The sequence below is a fragment of the Gobio gobio genome, assembly GCF_949357685.1.
Source record: "Gobio gobio genome assembly, chromosome: 17".
Lineage (NCBI taxonomy): Eukaryota > Metazoa > Chordata > Actinopteri > Cypriniformes > Gobionidae > Gobio > Gobio gobio.
The window spans coordinates 22,531,671-22,555,075 of record NC_137110.1 but is presented as its reverse complement, the minus strand read 5'-3'; the positions used below and the strand labels follow the sequence as shown (position 1 = coordinate 22,555,075).

The 23,405-nt window shown below is 36.1% G+C and overlaps 2 protein-coding genes across 4 annotated transcripts; both read left to right on the top strand.

Annotated features, from left to right (window-relative positions):
* Positions 1-1,301: 1,301 nt before the first annotated feature.
* Positions 1,302-10,327, top strand: pde6d (phosphodiesterase 6D, cGMP-specific, rod, delta). 2 transcript variants are annotated; one of them, XM_079840960.1, is made up of 6 exons: positions 1,302-1,360; positions 1,447-1,515; positions 6,695-6,783; positions 6,970-7,095; positions 9,570-9,675; positions 9,786-10,327. In XM_079840960.1, the coding sequence occupies exons 2-6, from the start codon at positions 1,466-1,468 to the stop codon at positions 9,865-9,867; spliced, it is 453 nt and encodes a 150-aa protein (XP_079697086.1). In that variant the 5' UTR covers positions 1,302-1,360; positions 1,447-1,465; the 3' UTR covers positions 9,868-10,327. The 2 variants fall into 2 exon arrangements, with proteins under 2 accessions (XP_079697086.1, XP_079697087.1); XM_079840961.1 differs by having other exon boundaries at positions 1,302-1,515; positions 6,970-7,080.
* A 371-nt stretch (positions 10,328-10,698) lies between these two features.
* On the top strand, positions 10,699-22,951 carry phb2b (prohibitin 2b). Of its 2 annotated transcripts, XM_079840959.1 has the most exons (11): positions 10,702-10,763; positions 12,549-12,585; positions 12,740-12,869; positions 13,346-13,430; positions 13,564-13,643; positions 13,783-13,967; positions 14,119-14,248; positions 14,330-14,433; positions 21,806-21,883; positions 22,144-22,220; positions 22,327-22,786. In XM_079840959.1, exons 3-11 carry the CDS (start codon positions 12,776-12,778, stop codon positions 22,346-22,348), a joined length of 855 nt encoding a protein of 284 aa, XP_079697085.1. In that variant the 5' UTR covers positions 10,702-10,763; positions 12,549-12,585; positions 12,740-12,775; the 3' UTR covers positions 22,349-22,786. The 2 variants fall into 2 exon arrangements, with proteins under 2 accessions (XP_079697084.1, XP_079697085.1); XM_079840958.1 differs by lacking the exon at positions 12,549-12,585 and having other exon boundaries at positions 10,699-10,763; positions 22,327-22,951.
* Positions 22,952-23,405: the final 454 nt, after the last annotated feature.

Below are 23,405 nucleotides of genomic sequence, written 5' to 3'. Positions count from 1 at the left end.
TATATATATATATATATATATATATATATATATATATATATATATATATATATATATATATATATATATATATATATATATATATATATATATATATATATATATATATATATATATATATATATATATATATATATATATAGGCCTATATATATATATATATATATATAGGCCTATATATATATATATATAGGCCTATATATATATATATATATATATATATATATATATATATATATATATATATATATATATATATATATATATATATATATATATATATATAGCTAGGACACTGTGCCATATATAGGCCTATATGGATATGGAACTATATCTAACTATGGCATTAAAATACTTTAAATTAATCCCGAGACACATAAATAAAATAATATAAACTGCATGCTTGTAGAGAAGTGCAGAGTAGAGCAGAGACCTAAACTTTATGTAGCTCTGTGGTTTTTACATGACCATTCTTTTCCGGAGGAGAACATTTTGAGACGTATTCGTAAATTGCACAAATATAGCCATCATTATTTCCTGTGCTGGTTTTTGCTTAGCCACAGGCCTTCTTTTAGACATATAATTTGTAGCCACAGAGCTTTCTCTGCTGTTACAAACTAACTAACTGTGTGGTGAGAACATACATTTATTTGCAAATGCGATATATAATATTTTAAATGCTATTTTATATGTAAAGTAGTACTCTACTTGTCTCTGCTATAGACTACTTTACAAGCACACATTTTATACTAAAATGCGTGTTTTTATTGTAATAGCCTACACAGGCTACATATTTGGAAAATATATAATTTTTTGGAAAAATATTTATTTTATTTTGAAATTTATAAGGTGTAAAATGGAGTACATACAGAGATGGGTAAACCAATGTTCCAACATATTTTTGCCTGAACTACTGAGCCACATGTTTGCGAGCGATATCAAAAAGAGAACACTGGCCTCGTTTATAGTCCACTGTCCATAAATAAAGCATTATTCATCTGAGCAGTATTTATATGTTATGCCCTGTAAATTCCACGAAGCACCTCGTTTTTCCATAGGAGATAATGTACAGAGAACTTTTTGTCTCACACGCGCTTCCGTTCAGCTGCGTTCGAAGGACGTTTGAGGGGTTGCCATCGGTGACGCGTCCCTACGCAACCAGACCCCGCCCTTGTTCTTGCATCTCCTCTGTGATTGGTACATTTAATCCAGGCCTTCAAAAACTCTCTAGATGATTGGTCGAATCAGCTGTCAATCGCCCACAAAAAATCTATTTACAGTAGGTTGTGAGCGGATCAAGTGTATCCGTTCAGATTAAAGCTGGATCTCACTGTAACTAAAAGCTTTTTCGAGCTGGATTGTGCGTAATTAACAGATATTTTGTCCTATATTTATTAGTTATTCCTCGGTGGAACGTTTTAATTCGTCTTTTTTCATCTGCTGAAGCGGAAGATCCAGGATAAAGATGTCTTCGGACGAAGACAGAGCGAAGGAGATTCTGAAGGGGTTTAAACTGTATCCTTAAGTGATGATGGGACAGATTAGCCTGTTAGCTGCAAACCTCAAACTCACACAACTTTACATCATCGCTAGCTATCTTATTTCGGTCGTAAATCTGTATTAGGCAATTCAACTAACGGTTTTGAAACCAGGACTCTAATATTAATGATGTTGAATGATATTTTGATTGCAAACTGGAAGGTGAACTAGTTAACGTTACATATTATGTTATGCTCTTTAGTTATAATGTTCAATACTTGCCTGATTTCAATTTAAACAGTCTCCATCTATAAACACAAATGTTTTTATTATATCAAACAAACTACAGGCTATATTTGCGTCTTTGGTGTCAGCTGACAGTTCATTTAGGATATACTAACACTTTTAAACTCCCAATCAAGTGTTTATGTAATGTTGAAATTTATCCTATGAATTCTTTAGGCATTTTATACAGTATGACAGCAGTTTTATTTGCTATGTAATGTGTGAATAGATAAATCTGTGTTCTTTCTCTAATCCAGATTATGCCTGCGTTATTCTATAAATTGTATGATTATTCTTGTTTTTGCTCATGTGCATACCTGGGTTATTGAGTTACTTTGGTATGAATCGTAATGCTCTAATGCAATTAATCAGTGTCATTTCAAAGCAGTTTTACATGGATTTGAGCATATTAGCATCAGTAACTAACTGGGATGCTGTCCTTTGCTTTAGCTGGAAGTTTGGTTAATGTTCTCGTGGGCTTCAGGATACTATGAGACTGACAGGCACCTGATTCCTGGGATCAGGTGCATTAGCCAGGTGAAATCTCCTCACACAGTTTGTGCCTGCCATCACGATTACATAACATTGGCTAGTGTTTCTATAATAGGCTCTGTAAATCTGACAAGAATAATCATAGCACCAGAAGAACTTTCTGATGGCATGACATGGCAAAGTGGCCACGTCTGGAACATTTACACTGCCCTGCACCGTTTTTCTAATATATCTTCATGTAGACATGGGTCTACCCTGTGTGACCTTCTCTGGGAAAGCAGGGGTGTGTCTTACAGGCTGGTAATTCTTAAATCCTTGATTTGAAAGGACAGGGATTTGCTGCCTTATGCTCCTCACATCCAACTGTGTGCTGCATGAGGCAAAGCTGTGGGAAATGATAGTAGACCAAACTTATGTGAATGTGCATTTTTTAATGAAATGAGCGAAAGTAGTGCAAGTCTGTAAGGGAATGTTTTGAATTTTCCCTACTGTTCAAAAGTTTGGGATTAGAGTGACAAAGAAATAACTACTTTTAAAAACACATTCAATTACAGTAAAGGCATTTATAATGTTACATCTATTTAAAACATTGGACTTTCCTGAAGAATCCTGAAAAAAAATTATCTGTTTCCTCAATATTAAGCAGGAAAATTGTAGCTTATTGAGCACCAAATCAGCATATTAGAATGATTTCGGAAGCATTATGTGAAACTGAAGACTGGAATAATGGCTGCTGCAAATTCATTTTGTCATCACAGAAATAAATTACATTTTAAACTATGTTCAGTTATTTCATAATAATGTTATTTCATAATACCGTTTTTATATTTTTGATTAATTAATTGCAGCCCTGGTGAGACTTCTTTCTAAAACATTAAAAATCTTACCAACCCCAAACATTTGGATGGTAGTGTATGCATGGATAGGGCATTCAGATATTGTTTTATGTAAAACAATTAAATTTTATACCGTAGTTGTTCACAGTTAGCTGGATCATGGGCTTGTATGCCATAGATATCACTACCTATTGACCTTTAATTTTGAGCGTTTTATGCATAATGTCTTGTATTGGTCCTGCATTTAAGATTTGAGCTCAGCTGTTTATGTGTCATCTTAGTATAGCACAGCTCCTTTTAGCACTGTGAATCTGGTACAATGTAGTTACGCAGCACAGACCAATTTTCAAAGGCTGTTTCAAAGTTTCATGCAATTTTACCTCCAGGCTTCATCATATCTGCCTTGTGTGGGGTTTTTTTACCCAGTGTGCCCCAGAGGTGACTACCGTGTGCAAAGCACCATCCCTTGAGTAGCTACAAAAAAACACTGACTTAAATAATGAAAAAAAAAAAGATAGATATTGCATCGTGTGCCAAATTATGTTTGTTAGAAGTGCTAGAGCAAAGTAATTATGAAAGCTGTGCTGCAGTGGCACAAGTATTGAGCAAGTGTATCTAGAGTTTGAAGGAGTGTGTATTGTGTGCGCTCACTGTGTCTTTCAAAGCTGGTTTTATGTTCCTGTTTCTTAGTTTATTTGCGTTAGTACTAACACAGCCTCCACCTCCATCATTTTTAAGAAAGGCAAAAATGTGATACGTTTGATGTGCTGGTGTTTTTTTTTTCAAACACTCTTTTGTACCAGTAATAACAGATTGAAAATGGCAACAATAGATGACTTTTTAAAAATGAACGTGGCTTCCGTGAAAGCATTGGCGCCGAAGGGACTAATTACCTCGACAGTGACAGTGTTTGTGAGTAAAAGGGTCTCTCCCATGCGACTCTCTCTGTGTGCTCAGCAGGTGAGATCCCACAGACATCTGTCACCAATAATATCAAATGTAGTCGCCTGATTCATCAGACACAGAGCCTAGTACTTAAGTGAATAGTTACTCATTTTTAGTGGCTTCAGCTGTTGGCATCGAAATTCAGGGTGCAATATATCACAGGATACAGCACATAAAATTAGTTGGGAAGACGAGACTCTCTTACCTTACATAAGTCTGGAGAGTTTGCCAATATAAGGTTTAAACACATTAGGTCTAAAATCAGTGGATCTCAGGTCTAAATCAGGGGATACTAGAAAAAGGGGTACTTAAGGCCCATCCAGGAAGTTTGTCGAGGTCCCCCAGTTGAAAACCACTGGTCTAAATGATGTTTTATAAACATAGTTCGGGAGGAGCACGTTCAGATAATTGACACAGGTGGAGAGCACTCAGCTAATCAACAGTAAGAGGTATACACGCAGCAGTCTTACCTCCATTCATTGACAGTTTTCTAGCATCCCTCCACCACCCCTTCTCCACACTTTTATTTTATCAGCCACTTACATATACCGGGGGTACTCTGGGTTCGGGCCAAATTCCGAGCTCGAAGCCCTACCCCCGGACAGCACGCCAAACACGCAGTTAAATTACTCTCCATAAATTATATGTAAGTGTGAACTCGTGAAATGATGTTTAAGCACATAGGAAATATCTCAAACTTTGTTTTTGTTTTTTGTAGTCTAACATTGTGCACGAAGATATGGGATGTATTCAGTCCAATTACCACTGCATCATTTAATTTGGTTCTTTTGCAAAGGGAAAATATATCATCTCTCAGGGCTGGACTGAAAATTAATCCTTGGACATGCTTCTGGTTATTTGTGTCTCGGGATACATTTAAAGTATTTTAATGCCTTAGAATAGTTCCATATAAAATTGAGTATCCGTAAGAAACATATAATAAATATAAGAATATGTTTATACAAATAATAATTAATTATTATAAATATAAAATATTATATTGCTATAATTAATATAATAATACATTATATATTTATATAATGAAAATATTTTATTATGGCTGCAGTGTCACTAATATTATACATTTTTATATAATAAACTAAATTAACACTTTATTTTACAGTGTCCTTTACATATGTTATATGAATCTACTATAGTAATAACAGTACATTTTTAATCCTTAACCAAACCAAATTAGTAAATACATGTTGTTAATGAATATTACTCAGTACTTAAATGTATAATTACACAGTGACAGGGGCACCTTATAAATAAAGTATAGCACATAAAGTATTAGCAAAATAAAGTATAGCACATTTTTTATGATGAGCCCGTTTCCTTCCAACAGGAACAGATTTGGCTTTATGTGCTGCTATTAATGCTTGTAAGATAGATTAGGATTAGTGATACATGTAGCACACTTGTGCAGCCCTGAGTGAGATCTCAGGGGGTTGGTAACTAGGGCCTGTGCTTTGCACCTGCAATGACACACGCAGCCTTGGGTGAGTGTGCTCGACCAGCCTGAAAGACTCACACAGGTGGTCTGAAGATGAAGAGGTCAGATGTCATTGACATAGAGTACAGGACATTGTCATAAACCATTGTTTAGCAGACAGATCAGGATGTTTTTAGACTCCAAGTGTGGTCTGCTTCAGATTTGAAAACTAAATGCTTCTCAATGTAATGATCAGTCTTGAATTTAAGCATCATTTAATGGAATAGTTCACCCGTCACAACTTTTGCAAACCCGTAATACTCACTTTCCTCTGTAGAACATAAAAATCATTTTAGCAGAAGCTTATATGTGAAGATGCTCTTTTCCATCCAATGGTTTGGTGGTCAAACAAGATATTCAGTGAATTAAACTTAAAACTTAGAGTTTGTTCTTCACACAAACCTATCATATGGCTTTAGGAGTATAGTGCACGTGTCTTATGGACTGCTCTTATGGTGCTGTTTTGTTCTTTTTGATTCTTGACAGCAACTAAACATCTCTTTTGTTGAAAGAAAGTCATACAGGTTTGAAATGACATGAGGCAAATGATGACACTATCTTCATGTTTAGGGTAACTGTCCCTTAAGCCCAATGAGTTGAACAAGTGTCTTGTTTATCGTCCTTTCAAATGTCATTTTCAAAAATGTTGTCCTTTTTTCATTGTCAGTCTGTTCAGTACAAATACAATATAAAAACTGTGCAGTGTGCACTCATATTACTATGAATGGGAGAACGTGCAACGTGTAGTATGGTGGAATAAGTCCTGCCTTCTAAATAAAAAAGTAATCGCATCACTACAGTTGCCGTCAGAAGCTCTGGGTTCTATAGAAACAGCCAGTGTTCTGAGACGCACGCGTAGGACACTGCGCATGTGCATTGGCTTGTCTAGCCAGAAAAATACGCTTTTTTAACACTATTTTAATGTAAGAAACCATGTTTATGAGACCGTTGTTGTCTGAGTTCATTGGTGATTTCAAATAGAAATTGTAATCTTAAACCTGGTGTACAGCTTTGAAGAATTTGATGTTTCCCCATTCAAAGAGATATGAGCTGCACTTGCATGAATGAAATAGCTGCCCGAGAGGCATTTCAAAGATGGCCGCTTAATAAAATGACTTGTCTTAAAGGGAATTTGGTTCAGCATGCCTTAACTTGTCTTCAGAAACTGGATGAATCTTAGAGATGCAGAGACAGGGAAGGTTCTCTGGCAGGGAACTGAAGACCTCTCCCTTCCTGGGGTAGAACATGAAGGTTTGTGGTTCTTAGCATTACCTTGCATTAAAGATTTAAACTATTAACTTGGCTACGCCAATTCTTCTCTTATGTCCACTACTTCGCTCCTCTTTTTAGTGATGTCAATGTGATCAGTTTTCAGTTCTGAATTTAGTACAGAATCTGCCATGTCTGGTAACTAACAGATTTGATTTTGTTTTCCAGCTCGGGTTCCTAAGAAGATCCTGAAATGTAAAGCAGTCTCCAGAGAGCTGAATTTCTCTTCAGTAGAAAAACTGGAAAAATTCCGACTGGAGCAAAAAGTTTTCTTTAAAGGCCAGTGCCTAGAAGGTTGTTCTGATTCTTTCTTGCACATTGCACTTTTGTAATAAGAAATAGCAATGATTGTAAATGCAAAATTGGAGGTCTCTTTAGCACGATGTCTCTGGTTCTGAAATATCTACAGACACCTACACTGAGTCTTCTCAAGCAAGGAGCTCCTGTTAAAATGTGTAAAATATAAATGTTGCTAAAATACAATTTGATCATAACATTCCACTCATTTGCCCCTTTTACACAGCAATCCCGGTAAATTATCGTAAAATTACCATACATTTTTCAGTAAACACAAACTAAGATTTACCACTAAATTACATTTTTTTTACTTCTGAGTGACGTGTTTAAAGGGATGGTTCACACAAAAAATTAATTTCTGTCATTAATTACCACCCTCATGTCCTTCCAAACCTGTAGGACCTTCGTTCATCTTCGGAAACACGAATTAAGATATTTTTGATAAAATCTGAGAGCTTTCTGGCCCCTCCATAGACTGCAACGTAATTGCAACTTTGGTTCAACCTTAATGTTATGAAACGACGAGAATACTTTTTGTGCACAAAAATAACGACTTTATTCAACAATCTGTTCTCTTCCATGCCAAGCTCCTACACGTACATCTAATCATGGGATCGTGCTCGGCCAATAGTGAGCCAGCGTTTTGCTTTGCGCTGTACTTTGTGAATAGCCCAACAAAGTGAATCGCATAAAAGAGTGACAGGGAAGAGAAGAAATTGTTGTCATTATTTTTGTTTGTTTTTCTGCACAAAAAGCATTCTCGTCACTTTATATCATTAAGGTTGAACCACTGGAGTCACATGAACTATTTTAACGATGTCTTTACTAAACCAGATCCAAAGCACGCACATCTACAGCAAAACAATTTTTTGCTCAAATTGGGTGCTCATCAAGGGAAATAATAAAAAGCAGAAAAAAGTCACCACACCACGGCTCTTTTTTTCTGCTTTTTACTACCTTTCTGGCCCTTGAAAGTTGCAATTATGTTGCAGTCTATGGAGGGGTCAGAGAGCTCTCGGATTTCATCAAAAATATCTTAATTTGTGTGAAGATGAACAAAGGTCTTATTGGTTTGGAACGACATGAAGGTAAGTAATTAATGACAGAATTTTCCTTTTTGGGTGAACTATCCAGGGGATGGTCACACAGAACATGGTTTTGCTCTTAAAAACACAAGACGCACAATAGTTACTTTAGTACTGCAGTTGCACGGTATTGATTACAATTTTATGGTATGCAATAGTAACTGCAGAGACGCAACACTTTTAAATGGAAAAAAGGCAGGGCCCAGAGCGCAAGACACGGTGCAATAGTCAGATGTCAGTCTAGTGCATGTTTACATAGAAAAACAGTTCAAAGTTGCAGAACTTACCATAAACCGCTTCGACTGAGCTTCATTCTTTGTTCACACATAGCATCATACCAGTAATTTGCTGGTAATGTTACAACTTCTCTTACTGGTTAATTGCCAGAACTGATTTACCGGGATTTTTGAAAAGGTTCTGTTCACACATGATCTCTTAATAGTAGTTTGCCGGTAATTTACCAGAAAAGATTGTTTGTGTGAAAGGGTCTATTGTTTGCATGTGACCTTCATATGACTGTCAATAGTAGCCATCTTAGGTCATAGTCTGGTTTGGATTTAGATTTAGTGTAATCCAAGTTAGGCACATGTACATTTGAACATTTACATATATACTAGGCCTAAGATTCTTGAATAACTTGAACAGTGTATTTTAAATGCAGTGTTCTAATATAGAGGCTTCTTTCGATATAAATGATCCAATTTGTAACCAAAATGTATTATGACATTCACCACTAATTCACAATGCAACTGTCAGCCATTATAAGTTTCATCTATGCTTGTCTTCATGGTTTTGTGGAATTATACTGATATTAATAGTAACACAACTAGAGTAAGGTTCCATTGTTAACATTAGTTAACGTCAATAGTTAACATGAACTAGCAATTAACAATACTTTTACAGCATTTATTAATATTAGTCAATGTAAATTTCAACATTTACTAGCACATTATTAAAAAAGTTGAACTAAAATGAACAAATAATGAAGAACTATATTTTTTACTAACTAACATTAAAATACTTTTAAAAAAAATGGATTGTTGTTAGTTCATGTTAGCTAATGCATTAACTAATGTCAACAAGCAGGGCCTTATTGTAAAGTTTCAACAATGTTATATTAAATATCAATTTCCATTTTCTAGACTTTACTTGTCAGGACAGGTACTTTTTGTAATTGTGTAATAAAAGTGCATGTGCTTACAAATTCCTATGATTTACAATCTTTTGCATTTTGGCTCGTAGGAATTTGTACGCACAATCACTTGTTACACTATATAACTTGTTAATATGTTTTTCCTCTTATTGGCCTACTATGTTTGAAACGCGCAAAGATTATTTACATCACAAAATGCTTATACACGTGTACCTTTTTTGTCTTTTTTTCAGAGTGGTTTTTCGAGTTTGGCTTTGTGATTCCTAATTCTACAAACACATGGCAGTCTTTGATAGAAGCTGCACCAGAGTCACAGATGATGCCTGCAAATGTCTTAACGTAAGAGTTTCCTTAAAAAAAAAAAATAAAAAAAAAAACATTTTGTGATAGTCCAACATGTTAGAAAGTTACTCATTGATTAATCATGGGTCAAATTTCTTCTCTTGCAGTGGTAATGTTGTTATAGAGACCAAGTTTTTTGATGACGACCTTCATGTCAGCACATCCCGGGTACGACTCTTCTACGTCTGAGACATGGAACCTTTATTTTATTATTATTGTTTTTTTACTGTCAGTCCAGAGGATGGACCCATCACTACAAGTTTCAATATACAGAGGAGACACTCTACATACTGAGCATTTCTTCTGATGCGCTGTGACAACAGCATTAAAGGGAACATTTTAGTAAAACCCAGTTTCAAGACATACAATTACACCAGTTTTATGGCAGATAAGGACTTGTACATAAGAGCTATCATGCTCATAACAACTTGGTTGTGTAAATTACCTGTTTGTATATTTTTCTTCTTCTCCTTCTATAATTCAATTCTGCAATGTACACTGCTTCCTTATCAGCTGTTTTTAAAACGTTTTTTTCCCTCCCAGTCTGTGTGGACATTCATGGTCTCATTGTTGGTTTTTTTTAGGTAAACTGTAAGATAGGCTGTGTTTTAAATAAATGATGTAATTATGGATTAAAATATTGATATTGATGCTTTCTCTCTCACATTTCTCCCTCAACAAAGTATGTCTTATAATTGCTATTTGTCGCCAATTTTATGTCACAGGAAAATGGCAGATTTAACATAAAATAAGTGTAATATAGGAACGAATCAGAATTACTTCAAACGTCTTAAAACATGTAGCATTGGTTATTTCTGGACCTGGATTACATTACACAGAATAAATTAGTTTTTACAAAATAACATTTTATCCAGTTAAAATATGTTAATGTTTTAATTTAACACATAACACCTTGGAATTAGCCTATAATTATTTTCTAAAGAGTGGCTGTCCTTTGTAGAAATGTCCAAAACATAGAAATAATCAAGAGTACTACATCACCCAGAATTCCTTCCGGTCGGAGCGGAAGTTGTTCGTGACGACCTTGGGTATCTCTTGCAAGCATGGCGAATAAAGAGCCTAACGTGAGTATACTGTCTTAATTCTAAAAATAAAAAGATTTATAACATTTTATTTTTTATAAATACTAGGTAATGTAAATACCATCCCAACTTTTTACACATTGTAATATTCAGCTTGGTAACTGAATTAAACTGAAAGAGAGTGTTACATGTACAGTACATGACTGTTCTTCTTCTCTCATACACTAAAGCACGTTTTAAAATTAAACCTGTTATTTGGCCTACATTTAGACCTTATAACTGGTTTTTGAAGTATGAATAAATGTAAATATTAATGTTTACTGATTCTTAACATGCTTTGATGCTGAAATCCTTACTCCTGATGCCGACTTCTCTAATGTCTGTTGGGCATTTGACGGTTAATATCACCTTTAAAACATTTCTTTCGAGGTGAAGTTGACATGATACAAACGGTTTGAGAATTAAAGCTGATTGTGACTCTACATGTAAGGTTGCCTAATTGTTTATTACAGTACCTGCGCTTCCATGATCTGTATCAGAATGTCAGCTCATAAAGTCGTTTCCCAGACATTGTTTGTTATTATTAATGGTTATTATTAAGACTTGAATATAAAACTTGAACGTTAAATATAAAACTGTAAAATTCTAGACATGATGAATTATACCCATAAATGTCAATGGGGGGCGCTATGGTTTCATTTAACCCGTTGGAAAGAACTTAAAGGCTTAGTTCACCCAAAAATTTTAAATCTAAAATTGTCATCAGTTACTCATCCTCATGTCGTTCCAAACCCGTTACACTTTCATTTATATTTTAAACACAAAATACATTTTTAATGTAAGAGATTTCTGTCCCTCCATTTACAGTTCACGCAACTACCACTTTGTTGCTTCAAGAAGTTCATAAAAAAGAGATGATAAAACTAATCGATATAAAAAACTAATCGATATAAATCGAGAGGTTGAGTCCAAAATTTCTGAAGAGCCTTGATCTCTTTATATGATGAACAGATTGAATTTAGGCTTTTATTCATATATAAACATTGATCAGCGAACATAAACAGAGGCTCAACCATACTTGCTTGATGTGCGAGGACAAACCTCTTTGGCTCTGGCTCAAACCAGAGCCATAGAGAGAGAGAGTTGCGACAACGGAAGTTCAAAACGCTTGATAGTCACGTGATTCATGTAGACCTCGAATAGTTCCAGGAAGTGCTTTGACGGGCAATTCAAATTGATAGTCACAGTGACAGAACTGCGATTTTTGGTAAATAATAGTCAATAAATGCATTAATTTTCAATAATTTTATTACACATCGACATGTGTATGTAGCATGAGTATGTAGTTACAGCGATGTTGTTTTTAAAATATATATTTTTTTAATGATGAATAATCTACACAAGCAGGCTTTAATGTACAAGTTATTTTGATTAAAATGTGCTGATAATTTAAAATCTTACTGATTATACGTCTTCCCTTTTAAAAGTGCATCACAAACGGTCTGTTCTGCTGTAACTCTATGGCGCGGCTGCTACTTCCGGGAACTATTGAGAGTCTCCGCGAGCCGCCATTGCTGTAAAAAAAAACGTTCCATTGGAGTCTATGGAGTTGTCGCAACTCTCTCTCTATATGGCTCTGGCTCAAACCAGCTGCGTTTCAAACAAAAATGAACATCATTGGTTTGCGCACGTCAAGCGAACATGATTAAGCTTCCGTTTACCATATCTGATGTGTGCGTTGATGAAAAGTGGTAGTTGCGTGGACTGTCAATGGAAGGAAAGAAATATCTACAATTTCATTCAAATATATTTATTTGTGTTTCGAAGATGAACAAAAGTCTTACAGGTTTGGAATGACATAAGGGTGAGTAAATGACAGAATTTTAATTTTTGAGTGAACTAACCCTTTAAAGATTTTACTATTAATGTAATGATCATATTGTCATATGTCATTTGCAATGTAAATTAATGTTTTGTTGCTGTTGTTATTGTGTTGTTGCTGTTTTGTACTCTCACAGAGGTTCCTCCAGCACCTGAGAGATCTCGCCGGACGCATGTCCTCTGCCTCAAGGGGTGCTGGACTCGGACTCAAGTTATTAATTGGAGCAGGTGCACTTGCTTATGGAGTCAAAGAGGCAACATATACAGGTACATCCAGTATTACATTAGAAAACGTCTTAGAAACAGCTCATTTCTAGTCCAGTGCATTTATGCACTACCATTCAAAAGTTTGGGATCAATAAGAAGTTCATACTTTTATTCAGCAAGGATGTATTAAATAGCTCAAAAGTGACAGTAAAGGCATTCAAAATGTTTCGACACATTTTGAACTTCCTATTTATCAAAGATTACTAAAAGAAAATGTAATGGTTTATACAAAAATGTTAAGCAGCACAAATGTTTTCCACATGATGATAATAAACCCAAATTAATGATTTCTGAAAGATCATGTGACACTGAAGACTGGAGTAATGGCTGCTGAAAATTCAGCTTTGTCATCAAAAGGAATACATTACATTTTGAACTATATTAAAAATAAGAAATTTGAGTGGTAGTGTGTTAGTGCAAATAGGCACATTTCAAGATTGGTGATGTTATCTCTCACACTTATGTTTTGTTTTTAGTGGAGGGTGGTCAGCGAGCAATTATCTTTAATAGAATTGGAGGGATGCAGATGGACACAGTCCTTGCTGAGGGTCTCCACTTCAGGTGAGCTTTTTAATGACTTGTTGAGCAGTCTTCTGTATTGTAGCAAACCCCATTTTTAATCTTTCCATAGCAAAAAGTTGTAACTAAAAATCTTTTTTTTTATTTTTTTATTTTTTATAAATACTTCTTATAGGATACCATGGATTCAGTATCCAATCATATATGATATTAGAGCCAAACCAAGAAAAATATCATCTTTAACAGGAAGCAAAGGTAATTTTTTTCTTTGTTTACTTCCATTTTAAACATGGTCATAATTTGTTCAGCTTGTTGAATATGGCTGCACAATCTGAAGGCCTCGAGTTGTTCTTTATTTTAAGCTGAGGAGTAATGTTGTTTGAAATGTGGTCAGACCTGCAGATGGTGAATATCGCGTTGCGTGTGCTGTCCCGACCGCTGGCTTCCAACCTTCCTGTCTTGTACCAGCAGCTGGGGAAGGACTATGATGAGCGTGTGTTGCCGTCCATTGTAAATGAAGTTCTGAAGAGTGTGGTAGCCAAATTCAATGCCTCCCAACTAATTACACAAAGAGCCCAGGTTTGTATTCTCTCACAATCTGGCTTCCACAAATGAGTTCTAGTTATGAACCTACCGTGATATATCCAGGATTTTTAAAGGAAGGGAATATCCAGATCTCTTTACTAAATGATTATCTTTTTAATCTTTCTTTGCCACTTATTGCATGCAGGTCTCTCTGCTCATCCGGAGGGAGCTCTTTGAACGTGCTAAAGATTTCAACATTATTCTCGATGATGTGGCCGTCACAGAGTTGAGCTTCAGCAGGGAGTACACAGCAGCTGTGGAGGCCAAACAAGTTGGTAGGTAAAATTTGGTTCTTGAGAGCTCTACCACAAAATATGTGTACATAGTTACTGTAATAAAAAAATATGGTCTTTCAGCCCAGCAGGAGGCCCAGCGAGCTCAGTTCTTTGTGGAGAAAGCAAAACAAGATCAGAGGCAGAAGATCATCCAAGCTGAAGGAGAGGCCCAAGCAGCCAAAATGGTATGAGCTTCTTATCTAAAAAATATTTGCTTTTGCCAAAGGTCATGGGTATTTTAAATTATATTATATTATACTACAGGGCGTTTGAATCTGATTGGTTGACGAATGTTCTAAGGTGCTTAATTATTTACAGGGAAACGCATGGCTAAAGTAGTTCCAGGCAGGTCTTGACCGCATTACAGTTCCATATCACTTCACCAAAATATTATGTTATTTTCCTTACAGACTACAGAACCAAAACCCACAATAACACTCACCAAGCAAATAAATATAGGAAACAAGAGGATAAAAACAAATTATTTCAATGTTTTTTGCCACAAAATTACGTTTTATTAGGCCATGTATGTTTTCCCCTGCTCTGTCTCCCACTCAAACGCACACATACAGTACGGATACACACTCGCACATAAACGTGTTGTTAGCACTGCTCTGACGATTTTATCAGTAAAATTGTTTAACAACATAAAAGCAACACAAAACATTTCTTACTAGCGAGGTAATAACGGTGCTGTTCTTGAGCAGATAAATGTACAGTTTCGCTATTAGTAGAGACGCTGGTGTCAAACACTGTTGAGGCGCACAGACTGCGGTAATACACATGCTTAATTTCTCTCTCGCTCTCTCTCTTTCACTGCATTAATAACTGCATTAGTCTGCCATCAGTGGCTGAAGCCAAAAAATGAGCTCGATAATTTTTCCGGCCGCGATAATTTCCAGCGTCCGTTTTTATATCCATTTTTGCAGAGTATTACATTATATGATCACGCTCTTATACATGTAAATGCTTCCAAGCGCGACAAGACTCAAGAGAATGCACTGTATGTCAATGTCCTGACTGTGTGGCTGCGTCTCGTGTCAGCGAGGACACACACACTCAACGCACAGACAGACTCGCGTCAGTCTCCTGCTCACATCGAGTTTTCTTTTGCTCATTAACAAACAATAACAACAACAACAACACAGTGAATTTTGAGTATTTTCATATTAGGAGTCTTAAATTAGTTAAATAACGCCTTAAATGAACTTAGAGTTGTGAGGAAATGAGATGCGCGGGACAGCACGTGAGATCTGCGTCATGTTCGGCAGTGGCTGTTCTTAAAGTGACAGGAGCACTGATGATGCCTGTCATTAATGTTCATCAAATAACAACAGGAACAGAGAAAATTGTAGCTTTAATGATGATTAATCTATATTTCATGTATTATTTATGTAGTTAAGAAAGGTGTTTGATAGCTATTACATTTCTGTATACAGGGAGTGCAGAATTATTAGGCACGTTGATTTTCTGATCATATTTTTTTTCCAGGCACATTTGACCAATTCCAAACCACAGTAATCCTAATAACTACTATTGATTTAGTATTTAATAATGTATAAGTGATATATAATTGTTCATGAAGGCTGGAAATGAAAATCACCTTATATTCAGGTGTGCAGAATTATTAGGCATGTTTTCTTTTACAGATAAATTGAGCCAAAAAAGAGATTTAACTCAGACTGAAAAGTCAAAAAGTATTAAATGCCCATGAGAAGGATGCAATACTAATGCCAGTCCTTCCAGAAAAATGCGGCTTTTTTTTGTGATTGTTGCGGGCAAAAATCCTTGATTATGCGGCACGTTTTCTTAAAAAATGCGATGAAAAATGCGGGATATTTATGCAATTTTATGCGATAAAATTGCGGGAACTTGCAAAAACTGCGGTTTGATGAGAAAGAGAAAAAAAGCACTACATCACAGAAAGTGCTGGAATATTTAAGTTCTCATCTTGTTTTATTGAAGACCTTAATAATGGCTCAAATTTACAAAACATTTAGTCAATCAAGTTCTGTAGCTTTACAAAAGGAATATGCTACAACTTCTGAAAAAATTAATAAATAACTTCCTGTTTTACAGATGTCGCTATACAAAACAGACATTTGAGTGCTTTCAATGCACAAAGTGCAATCTCTTAAAGGGTTAGTTCACCTAAAAATGAAAATTCTGTCATTAATGACTTCCCTTTATGTTGTTGGACACAAATTAAGATATTTTAGTTGAATTCCGATGGCTCAGAAAGGCCTCCATTGGCACAATGTACACTCTCAAGACCCATAAAAGGTAGCCTACTAAAGATGTCGTTACAAAGTCCATCTCATTACAGTGGTTCTACAATAACTTTATGAAGCGACGATAATAGTTATTGTGTGCAAAAAAAACTAAATAACGACTTATATAGTGATGACTGATTTCAAAACACAGCATCATGATGCTATGAATCATCGAGTCGATTCATGATTCGGATCGCGTGTCAAACTGCTGAAATACGTGACTTTGGCGATCCAACCCTCTGAATCGACTCATTGATTCATAACGCTTCAAACCGCTGAATCAACTCATTGATTCATAACGCTTCAAACCGCTGAATCGACTCATTGATTCATAACGCTTCAAAGCTGTGTTTTGAAATCAGTCAGCACACAGGGAAACTGCTTTGCTCTTTTGCTGTTATTTTTGTTGGCCAATGGGAGTTTGTGCTTCATCATGGTTTCACCGGTATCTATGGTTTCTCCACGGGGTTTGAAGCTTTTCGATGACGTTCGCGTCGGGTAATCACGTCACTTCAAAACGTTCCCATGGCAATAGGCGGAAATGGCGGCTCTTGTGTGAAGTAAACGAACATTTTTCAACTTTCTGCTAATATATATGACTTTTTTTGCAACGAAAATGCGGGGATTATGAAATCATGATAGCCCCGCATATTTTGCACGCGGAAATAGGCAATTTATGCGGCGAAAGTGCGGCGTATTTGAAAAAATGCGGCCCCCGCATGAATATGCGGACTTTGGCTGATTATGCGTTAAATCACGCGATCGCATAATCGCGTTTTTCTGGAGGGACTGTAATGCAATACTAGACATTGCAGTTAAGGCATGACCATTGGACAGTGAAATGCTCGTTGGGTCAGCAGGATCTGACAAAAACAGGTGGTGAAGAAAAGACACCTGTTAACTGCAAAAGAATTAAGAATTAAGGTGAAGAATTAAGGGTGAAACCATCAGGAACCCTTTACCCCCAATTTCCACCGGCTGCGTTACGGCTCCGTCACGGCGGCGGAGTCAATAGGTTTCCATTAAAGTCAATGAGTGTATTTCCACTGAATGCGTTACAGCTGCGTTCCGACTCCGGCGATCCGCAGCCCTCCGCATCAGATACGCAGAGCTTCTATTTTTGCCGGATGCCGGAGCGCTCCGCAGCACTACAGGGCAGAGCACGCAGGACAGGAAGTCGAGTGACAAAACAGAACAGCCAGAAACAAAATAAAAGATCTGTTTAATTTTCAAAATAAAATATACCGCGCTCATATTTCCCTACACTACAACTTGAAAACGTCATAATGGGCGGAGACAGGCTTGTTTTAACCCCGTTGACACGATGGATGAAGAAATGCTGATTATTGAGGTACAGAATCAACCCATCATCTATGACCCCTCACATCCTTTTTATAAGGACAACATTAAAAAGGATGCGGCATGGAAAACTATAGCAGAAGTGATTGGTGTGGATGGTAAGTCACTATTTTTGTCCAAGAAATAAAGATAGAAAGCAAATAGCTAGTTATGTACTCGTAATGAGGAGTTATATAGCTATACAGGTTAAATATCGCGCGATCACACCAGAATTCGCGAGATTACATGGGGCCTCGTGGCGTCAGCTGTCAGTCATGACCGCAGCCGTTCCGCAACAAATCCGGACCTGGTGGGTATTGACGGACGACGGAACACGGAGCTGTCACGCAGCGGAGCCGTTCCGCAGCCGTAACGCAGCCGGTGGAAATTGGGGGTTAGTCTCCAGCGCCACCATTTTCCAAAGCTGCAACCTACCTGGAGTCTCCAGAAGTGCAAGGTGTCAGGATCTCAGAGACTTCAGTTAGGTAAAGAATCCTAAAAAATGACCCCCACTAGATAAGACTCACAAGCTGATGTGTTGTGAAATACATGAAGAAGGTTTTTTTATAGGCTTTATGGACAGATAGGTTGAGAGTGACTCTTGAAGGACCAGCACCACATCCTCTAGTACCACTGTTTGAAGAATTCATCTTCCAGAATCTGGCAGTACGTTTTGGGAGTTCATTTTTAGTCCATCTCTGCAAAACGGACTTCAGGATGGACTAAAATGAACTCCCAAAACGTACTGCCAGATTCTGGAAGATGAATTCTTCAAACAGTGGTACTAGAGGATGTGGTGCTGGTCCTTCAAGAGTCACTCTCAACCTATAAAACCTATAAAGCCTATAAAAAAACCTTCTTCATGTATTTTACAACACTTCAGCTTATGATTCTTATTTAGTGGGGGTCATTTTTTAGGATTCTTTACCTAACTGAAGTCTCTGAGATCCTGACACCTTGCACTTCTGGAGACTCCAGGTATGTTGCAGCTCTGAAAAATGGTGGCGCTGGAGACTAAAGGGTTCCTGATGGTTTCACCCTTAATTCTTCACCTCAATTCTTAATTCTTTTGCAGTTAACAGGTGTCTTTTCTTCACCACCTGTTTTTGTCTGACCCTGCTGACCCAATGAGCATTTCACTGTCCAATGGTCACGCCTTAACTCCAATGTCTAGTATTGCATTAGTATTGCATCCTTCTCATGGGCATTTAATAATTTTTGACTTTTCAGTCTGAGTTAAATCTCTTTTTTGGCTCAATTTATCTGTAAAAGAAAACATGCCTAATAATTCTGCACACCTGAATATAAGGTGTTTTTCATTTCCAGCCTTCATGAACAATTATATATCACTTATACATTATTAAATACTAAATTAATAGTAGTTATTAGGATTACTGTGGTTTGGAATTGGTCAAATGTGCCTGGAAAAAAAATATGATCAGAAAATCAACGTGCCTAATAATTCTGCACTCCCTGTATGTCTAACAGGGAAGGCACAGGTAAAATAATATTTATTATAATGGGGTTATGTAATGATGGTTTTAAGTTCACTTAAATTGAAAGTTGTTTTTTTAAAGCCTAATAAATGTTGAAATTGGGAGCTTTGTTATACTATAATGTAACGTCATTAATGTTTCATAGAGACATCAGTGATATTGGCCTTAATTCATAAAGACAACATATTGACAATACAACACATATTTAAAATATGCTGTCAATAAATTGTTTCTACATTAATTTGGAGAGTAACTGAAATTATTACAATATCAAAACATTAAAAACGTATTAATCATGATTAATTACAGAAAAAAATGTGATTAATTAGTTAAATTTTTTTAATTGATTCCCCGCTCTACCTAAAACTGCTGTTTATTCAAGTGCATTTTTTTGTTAACAGACTGAGAGTCCATTGCTTTTTTTGTTTTGGTTGTTTTGTTCATTTATTGTGGATATTTAAAATGCTTTCCGTTTTCAGTGTTAAATAGTCTTTAGAAATAAAAGTTTATTGATCTTTGAAAAGGTGTACCTGCTAGGGGTGTAACGGTACACAAAACTGACGGTTCGGTACGTACCTCGGTTTTGAAGTCACGGTTCGGTACGGATTCGGTACAGCAGTTTTACAAAATTGCTTTTTATTCATTTTTATTCAACAGTGGTTTAATGAAAAAAATGGTGTCTGTCCTTAAATGAATTCAGTTATAACTAAAAGTTTCTTAAAGATAATGCTGTAAACTATATAGGGAGCCCTTACTTACATATTGCTATTAAAGATTAACAACAGAGCCCAAACTATTAGCCTAAATTCAGTCACTATTTATTTTTAGATATAATAATCAACACTCGCTTCACATAAGGCAGTTTTTGCATTAACTTCTAAATCTAATTATTATAATTTTTTTCTCCAATTCGTTGTTGAAATATAATCATTTAGTGGCTGTAATTTTCATGACAGGTTTATTTAAACATACATTAAACAAGACATCACTAACAGGCTAAGTAGTAGGCTATATAATGAATATAGGCTAATATAATGAATATATAGGCTAATATAGTGCATGTATTCAGTGAAAGAGTTAATCTCTCTAGTGAACTCAGCTGTGGACACTGAATGACTTCTGAGGTAAACGAATTCTACACGACATTGTTTACAATTTGTTTTATTGTCTTTCCGCGGTTGAAACACCGATGGAGCGATTACACAACATATGATACGTTTCAGTAAGTTGTAATGTATCCTCAACATACCTTAAGATATTAATTTATGTTTATTCTTTAGAAGAGATGATCGCGTTCACTCAAGCGCGCTGCCGCTTGAAGTTGAACTGATACGCGTCTATCAGTCATGTCACATTATAGAGCGTTAAAACGGCATTTATCATTTGAATTTCGTGATAAAATGGACTGAATACTCAATATGTTCATATGGGGACTCCGATTGAAGTGTGTTCCGCGTTTTAAACAAGCCGACTGTTAACTGTTAAAGATTGCATTCATAACCGTTTGGTACACGCGCGCACCGTACTGAAAGCCCTGGACCGAAACGGTTCAATACGAATACGTGTACCGTTACACCCCTAGTACCTGCATTATTATGCCATTATCATTATTTTAGATGAAAATGGTCTCAGAACGACAATATTTTCGTTTATCGCAATAATTTCTTGGCCAATTTATCGTCCAGCAAAATTTGTTATCGTGACAGGCCTAGCCTCTGTTACTATTTCTAAAATGACATTTTGGAATTAGCAACGGAGGCTTGGGTTTAGATGCTTAAGAAATTAGCCCTACACACAAAAGTGTTTAAAGGACAAAAACCTGACAAATGTCTTGATGTACATCATCTGAACAATGTTTTGAGGTGTGGTAACCGTAGTATAAGTGGAATAATTGACTCCGGGCTATTGAATTATTGAAAAATAATGCACACCTTAAAGGTTGCACTTTTTTTATGGTGTCCTTATTACAGAGTAATTCTACATTTAGGTACTGAGTAAAGGCATAGTTTCAAAGACAGGGCTTAGATTAAGCCAGGATTAGGCCTTAGTACAATTAGGAGATTTAAGTAGCTTTTACAAACGTGCCTTAGACTATGACAATGGCACTGACATATTGTAAGGTATGCAAGTTGATTTCAGTTAAAACAGCTCAAACATGCATTTTTGTTTGGGACTAGGCTTAAGCCTTGTCTGTGAAACCGGTGGATTATCAATTAACTACATGTACCTACTATAGGGTTAGGATTAGGTTTTGGTTTAGGGTTAGTTTAATGTAATTACGCATAATTTATCATTTATCTTACTTTAGTAGTTACATATAACGTGCAACAAGGACACTGTAACATGAAGTGCTGCCTAGTATTATATAATATAAATATTATTAATGTGTCTTTTGTGAAAAATGTTATGTGAGAAATGTATTTTGGTTTGTGATCTGATCTAATTCACAGTTAGGGGAGGCCGTCACAAAGAATCCCGGGTACCTTAAACTCAGAAGAATCAGGGCTGCGCAGAACATTGCCAAAACGGTACAGTGTTATTATTCACTTCTTTCCACATCTATGTGGCATTTTGCTTACTCGTAATTTTAATGAGTTTTCCTGATGTAAACGGTACTCTTTGGAAAAAGGTGCATTTTTCACCTATGTAAATATTTGATGTTCACTAGCAGTTCTGCCAAGGTTCGGCTGGTCTTGGATGGCTTTTTTTGTTTAAGTCATTTTGGAAAAAACTTGAATGTTTTGATGTCCTTTTTGAAAGCCCTGACCAGATGAAGGTTGTTTTCCAGGTGGCAGCTGCACAGAACAAGGTGTACCTGAGCGCAGATAGTCTGGTTCTGAATCTACAGGACGACTATTTTGACAAGTAAGAACTATATAGCTAAATGCCTTATACATCTAGTCTTATATGTGTGCTAATGCCAGTAGAGTCTGCATGACCCCTCAAAATACATTTTGTGTTTACATTGCAGATTGTCACTCGGAAAGAAGTAACCCATTGAAATAGGACCCGTTCTAATTGTCAGAGGTGCTATTACAAGAAGCCGTATGTGAGTCCTTTGAGATGGGTTTTTCTGATTGGGTCACAAATGGATATGTCATTCCGAGGAAGACTCATTAAATATCTAATGGTGAAGTCCTAGTTCGTCAGTTAAATTTGACTCCACAATTTGCTGATGATCAAAACACTTCAGATATGTGTTAATAAATGAAGGCAAGAACGTACAACAGTACAAGAACATTTCATTATTTTCAACATTGATTGTTGCAACAGGAAACATCTTTAAATGAAACATCATGCATCTTTAAATGATACATAAGATGAACTCAAGGTTCATTGTAGAAAATCCATCCATTCTATTAGGAATTATGTATGTCTTTTCTTTTTATATGTAACACAAAATGACAGCTAAATAAAAACTTAAATATGTTATATAAGTCTCTTTTTTAAGAAAAAAACTTTGGATTAACCCTGGAATGTTTTAATCCTTAAAAGCAGTCTCTTTCTGATTTAATTTTTAAAAATATTTCTTGGTATTTTACTATGAAACTTTTGGTATTTAACAAGCCTGGACTATAAAAGCGTCACTCCACCATCTGCATCTGGTAACTCTACCTCTCTACTTACCCTTTGAACTGCCTCTTTCCTCCCCCAAAACTCAGTAGGGGCTTGTTTGGCTCTTCTATTGGCTCTTGTCTATTTGCATTCTTTGAAAGGCACCAATGAACAGATGCTGAGCACTTTTTCAGGCTTCATAGCTAAATACATGCTACCATTTTCTACCAGGAAAAATGTTACATACATTCTTGCTTGATCTCCTAGCAAGTTTTTTCTCCAAATAGATGAATATGGTTGTCTTATATTGGCCAGACGGCTGATTAATTCACTGATATTTGACTGTAGTGAGAATATCAGCATCTGCTAGTAACCTTGCCTTTTTGGCTGTTTACCTGAGGTGTTGGCTTCGCTTGTGTGCACAAATAACCTTGTCATTTGAAAAGGCACACTTTTTCATTTGAATAGTTTTAAATCAATTTCAGCATAATTTTT

What these genes read in the sequence shown, in the direction of transcription:
- phb2b (XM_079840958.1), top strand. Translation starts at nt 10,743, where the DNA reads ATGGCGAATAAAGAGCCTAAC. An exon ending in CAAAGAGGCAACATATACAG is followed by an intron (nt 12,870 to 13,345) that starts GTACATCCAGTA and finishes TTTTGTTTTTAG; the next exon opens with TGGAGGGTGGTCAGCGAGCA. An exon ending in CGCAGAACATTGCCAAAACG is followed by an intron (nt 21,884 to 22,143) that starts GTACAGTGTTAT and finishes GTTGTTTTCCAG; the next exon opens with GTGGCAGCTGCACAGAACAA.
- pde6d (XM_079840960.1), top strand. Translation starts at nt 1,466, where the DNA reads ATGTCTTCGGACGAAGACAGAGCGAAGGAGATTCTGAAGGGGTTTAAA. An exon ending in TCCTGGGGTAGAACATGAAG is followed by an intron (nt 6,784 to 6,969) that starts GTTTGTGGTTCT and finishes TTTGTTTTCCAG; the next exon opens with CTCGGGTTCCTAAGAAGATC. An exon ending in TAAAGGCCAGTGCCTAGAAG is followed by an intron (nt 7,096 to 9,569) that starts GTTGTTCTGATT and finishes TCTTTTTTTCAG; the next exon opens with AGTGGTTTTTCGAGTTTGGC.